The 5501-nt window shown below is 51.6% G+C and overlaps 1 protein-coding gene across 1 annotated transcript in view; it reads left to right on the plus strand.

Annotated features, from left to right (window-relative positions):
* LOC123141770 (5-methyltetrahydropteroyltriglutamate--homocysteine methyltransferase) overlaps window positions 1-5501 on the plus strand; it is a 21495-nt gene that overhangs the window by 5114 nt on the left and 10880 nt on the right. Inside the window, exons 2-4 of the mRNA XM_044560848.1 lie at window positions 1385-1542; window positions 1630-1693; window positions 2095-2249. Of these exons, the coding sequence (XP_044416783.1) occupies window positions 1448-1542; window positions 1630-1693; window positions 2095-2249 (314 nt within the window). The 5' untranslated portion in view covers window positions 1385-1447. The remainder of the gene's footprint in view (window positions 1-1384; window positions 1543-1629; window positions 1694-2094; window positions 2250-5501) is intronic.

The following is a 5501-nucleotide window of genomic DNA, read 5'->3' on the forward strand; positions in this document are numbered from 1 at the left end:
CAGTTCCCAAGGGAGATGCGAGTGTGCTCCCGATAGGGCTCTAGCTGGGAGCCAGGGCAACCCCCAATCTCCCCGAAATTAATGATATGAGAAGAAGGCCATGAGTCTGTCACTACCCAGATTCTCAGGGCAGAGCTCCGAAGGGTTGAAAGTGTATGTAACCCGAGGACCAGCCATATATAAGGTGGAACCAGGGATCCCCTGAGGGCAGAGAGAGAGAAAACCTAGGACAGATCCACTTTCAAGAACACCTCCATCCACTGCTGCCAGGCAAGGTGGGTTGTAATTGCTAGGGCAGAACTCGTCGGTGATCCTCTAGATCCCTAATGACCACCTCAATACGACATCCAGGAGTATGGTCTTACCTCCTCCCCTGAGGGCACGAACCTAGGTAAACCATCTGTGTGCTCTCTCTAACCAGTCGATCGTCCATCGTCCGCCCCTACCGAACAAATAGTCGTCCACCGACGACACTATCGCACGAATACTATGACACCGGGGCTTCCTAGACAGTGCCACCTGCATCACGGTTTTTCCATAGGTGGAGGGGGTCTCCAGTGGTAGTAGCAACACGACATACCTTCCCTCCACCAACTACTCTGTAATGGCTATAATAATGGTGAATCGACATGTGAGCAGTTTGATTTTCAAACTGCCTAGACGAGTTTTGTACACAGATGTGACTATCGTGCTTGGCCCATCATCAGGGTCCAAGGGCAACGACCCATCATGGGGCTAGATTGCAGGTGGCGTCTACTAGGGCTAGTTTACGATAGTTTCTAGGTTATAACTAGAGACATACAACCCAACCGGTGCCACTTGTATCCCTCGACCCGTGTCGAAGAACCTAAATAAGGAAGCAATCTCAGGTGTTGATGTCGAGGTAGCGTTTTCGCGACGATCTTGGTGCTAGTGGTGTTGGTGAGCAGGTCGGTGGTTATGGCGGAGGTGTTTAGCAAGCCATCAATTTTGATGGTGGTTGTATCCAAGGGGTGCAGTGAAGAGGCTTTAGTGGTGGTGGCTCTGACGGCAACTTCTCTGAGGGTGGGTATGACGGTGCAGAAGTGTGAACCATGGTCTTGTCAACAATTCTTACGGTTAGAGATCAAAATTCCATTCCATTGAAGAAAATGGGGTGCCATGTACAAAGGAGAGTATTTAGAGAACGCTCCCTTCTTTCCGGTTTAGAGGGCTTATCTCAATTTTTTCCGATTTAAAGGGTCCATCTTCATATTATTTTTGGCGGTGTGACTTATATCCATGCATATTTTTTCCGGTTTAGAGGGCTTATCTCCATGCAGTGACTACTGTCCCCTCTATTCCCTATAAACTGGAAAGAAGGGAGTATATTGCTTCACTCACCATCTGACTTGATTGATTTCAGATTTGAGCCCTGTAAACCCGTGATGTCAGCCGCTCAAAACCCGTGACAGTCTTCTGGTCCAAGATGGCTCAGAGCATGAATCCTCGCCCAATGAAGGGGGTGTTGTCTGGTCCTGCCACAATCCTCAACTGGTCTTTTGTAGGGAACGACCGGCCAAGGTTTATACTGCTCCCTAGCTTGTTATATCTATTTTGATAGCCTTCAAATGGAGGTGTTTTAACTGCTAATCAGTTCTTGGTCTACAGGTTTGACACATGCTACCAGATTGCTCTTACCATGGTTGAGGATCTCGAAGCTGGTAGTACTCAGGTTTGTATAAAAGTTGTAGCTGTCTTGTCACCCTATCATTACTACCTCCATGTGGCATGTGTAACAAATACACTTTGGTCATTTGTAGGTTCTTTATGAGAAGTAACTAACTTTCTTAAACTTTTTCCTAGTTCCAGAATGTTACAAATTCTATTTTGGAGGATGGTGTAAAAATGATTGTAATGCAATATAAAAATAAATCAGCAAGGCTAGATCTTTGAAATTAGACACATAATGGAATGTGCCAAGTAATGGGCGTCAACTAAAACAAATTATTTGCAGGGCTCTTATCTGCTTTCTCTTATGCAACAGTTTGGCATGGGTTGAATTCATAGAAGTTTGACGGCATGCTGATTGTATGTGATGTTTGTCAGCAACTAATATTGGTGTGTATGTGCAAGTTGGTCCTGGCCTTGTGTGCACATGGAAGTTCTCGTTGCGGAATCTGGTGGTTGTCCTCGTGGTCTCCGGCAATGGTGGTGCGCCGCCTTGTTTCTGGCACCGACGACAGGGTCCGCTCTAACGACTGCCTCCTTGGCTACCACTATTTAATTAGGTGAGTTCCCTGCCTTTCTTCTTTCTTCTTCTGGACCTCCTAGCCTTCGAGCTATGTCCATACGCGATCTAGTGGTAGTGGTCTGGCCAACAATACTATGTTGTTATTGTTGACATGTTAAGGCTTAGTGATCTGCTCACTGTTAATGATCATGTGACGCCCCCGATTTGACCGTACACTAATCATGCACGCAAATGTGTACGATCAAGGTCAGGGACTCACGGGAAGATATCACAACACAACTCTACAACATAAATAAGTCATACAAGCATCATAATACAAGCCAGGGGCCTCGAGGGCTCGAATACAAGTGCTCGATCACAGATGAGTTAACGGAAGCAACAATATCTGAGTACAGACATAAGGTAAACAAGTTTGCCTTAAGAAGGCTAGCACAAACAGGGATACAGATCGAACGAGGCGTAGGCCTCCTGCCTGGGACCTCCTAACTACTCCTGGTCGTCGTCAGCGGCCTGCACGTAGTAGTAGGCACCTCCAGTGTCGTAGGTGTCGTCGTCGACGGTGGCGTCTAGCTCCTGGGCTCCAACATCTGGTTGCGACACCCAGATAGAAAGGAAAGGGGGAAAAGAGGGAGAGAAGCAGCCGTGAGTACTCATCCAAAGTACTCGCAAGCAAGGAGCTATACTACATATGCATGGGTATATGTGTAAAGGGGCATATCAGTGGACTGAACTGCAGAATGCCAGAATAAAAGGGGGGATAGCTAGTCCTGTCGAAGACTACGCTTCTGGCCATCTCCATCTTGCAGCATGTAGAAGAGAGTAGATTGAAGTCCTCCAAGTAGCATCGCATAGCATAATCCTACCCGGCGATCCCCTCCTCGTCGCCCTGTTAGAGAGCGATCACCGGGTTGTATCTGGCACTTGGAAGGGTGTATTTTATTCGGTATCCAGTTCTAGTTGTCATAAGGTCAAGGTACAACTCCGGGTCGTCCTTTTACCGAGGGACACGGCTATTCGAATAGATAAACTTCCCTGCAGGGGTGCACCACATAACCCAACACGCTCGATCCCATTTGGCCGGACACACTTTTCTGGGTCATGCCCGGCCTCGTAAGATCAACGCGTCGCAGCCCCACCTAAGCACAACAGAGAGGTCAGAACGCCGGTCTAACCCTATGCGCGCAGGGGTCTGGGCCCATCGCCCTATGCACACCTGCACGTTGCATACGCGGCCGGAAGCAGACCTAGCCTAGTGGCGTTCCAGTCCAATCCGGCGCGCGCCACTCAGTCGCTGACGTCAAGAAGGCTTCGGCTGATACCACGACGCCGGGATACCCATAACTACTCCCGCGTAGATGGCTAGTGCGTATAGACCAAATGGCCAGACTCAGATCAAATACCAAGATCTCGTTAAGCGTGTTAAGTATCCGCGAACGCCGACCAGGGCCAGGCCCACCTCTCACCTAGGCGGTCTCAACCTGCCCTGTCGCTCCGCCACAAAGATCCACTTGCGGGTACTCCTACGAGCCGACCCGACTTTTAGTCATCACATGTGTCATGTATGTAGTATATAAGTATATACCCGTGATCACCGCCCAGGTGATCACGGCCCGATAGTATAGCACAGCAGACGGACAAGAATGTAGGGCCACTGATGGAAATCTAGCATCCTATAGTAAGCATGTAGGATTGCAGGTAAAGGTATCAACAGTAGTAGCAAGGATAGGCTATGCATCAGGATAGGATATCGAAAAGCAGTAACATGCTACACTACTCTAATGCAAGCAGTATAGAGAAGAATAGGCGATATCTGGTGATCAAGGGGGGGGCTTGCCTGGTTGCTCTGGCAAGTAGGAGGGGTCGTCGACTCCGTAGTCGAACTGGGCAGCAGCAGTGTCGGTCTCGTAGTCTACCGGAGAGAAGAGGGGGAAGAAACAGTAAATACAATGCAAACATAAGCATGACGATGCGTGACATGACAATGAGCGGTGCTAGGTGTGCCCTAACGCGACAGTAGGTGGTACCGGCGAAAGGGGGGAACATCCGGGAGGTATTCCCGATGTTTCGCGTTTTCAGACAGACGGACCGGAGGGGGAAAGTTGCTAGTTCGATAGGTTAGGGAGGTGTGGTGGACGAACGGACTGCGTATTCAGATTCGTCTCGTCGTTCTGAGCAACTTTCATATAGAAAACATTTTCATCCGAGTTACGGTTTAAAAGATATGAATTTTCAAAGTTTATTTGAATTTCTGGAATTATCTATATTAAGAAAATGAATTATGACGTCAGCAAGTCAACAGGTCGGCTGACCAGTCAAACCAGACAGGTGGGTCCAGTGGGACCCACATGTCAGCCTCTGTTATTCTAATATCTATTTAAACCAATCTAACAGTATAATTAGAGGGGGTGGGCCCCACATGTCAGTGAGTGATTAGTTAAAATAATTATTTTTATTTACAAAACATTTTCTTTTTCTTTTATTTTTGCGGCGGGGCCCGCATGTCAGTGACTGGGCCTGCCCAGTCAGCAGTTGACTGGGTCAACCCAGTCAACTGGGGCCCGTGGGGGCCATTGGCAGGGACACTGGGGGTGGGGCCAGGCCAGCCTCGTCGGCGGCCGGCGCCGGAGCTACGCCGGCGACCAAACGCACGGCGGCGCGGCTCGGGAGGGGTACGGGCTTCGCGTACAGGGGGTCTTCGGGGGCGTGGCTGGGCGCGTTCGAGGCGGCTCGGCGTCGCGCGTCCAACGGCGGTGGTCGGAGGGGCTGGAACGGCCGGGGGCGAGTGCTTCGAGCTCGCCGGCGGCGAGGAGCTACGGGTGCCCGACGGAAACACAGCTACGGCGAGCTATCGAGAAAGCGGAGGGGCTGGGGGGCATCTACAAACGGCGAGGAGTGCAACGGGCTTAACCCCGTGACCATTTGGTCACCGGAGACCCGCCGGCGGCGAGCTCCGCGGCGCGGCGTTCGGGCGCGCGTGGGGGAGCAGCTACGGAGCGCGGGCGAGCTAGCGGAGAGGGGGAGGAGGTAGAGGAGCTCACCGCGCGGCGCAAGAAAGGCCCGTGGGTGGCTTAGTAGCAGCAGCAGTCGAAGGAGACGGCGGCGACCCGAGGAAGAAGGCGACGGTGTTGGGGGGCGATGTAGGGGGTCCCGGCTCGAGCAGGTGGTCGGGGAGGACGGGCTCGACGCGGCGGAGCTCGGGGACACGTCGGGGAGGAGAACGGGGCTCGGTGGCCGCGTAAATGACGGTGAACGGCGGCGAGCGCGTCGGGCGTGGGGAAGAGGAGTGCGG

Source organism: Triticum aestivum, chromosome 6D, assembly GCF_018294505.1.
Source record: "Triticum aestivum cultivar Chinese Spring chromosome 6D, IWGSC CS RefSeq v2.1, whole genome shotgun sequence".
Classification (NCBI taxonomy): Eukaryota; Viridiplantae; Streptophyta; class Magnoliopsida; order Poales; family Poaceae; genus Triticum; species Triticum aestivum.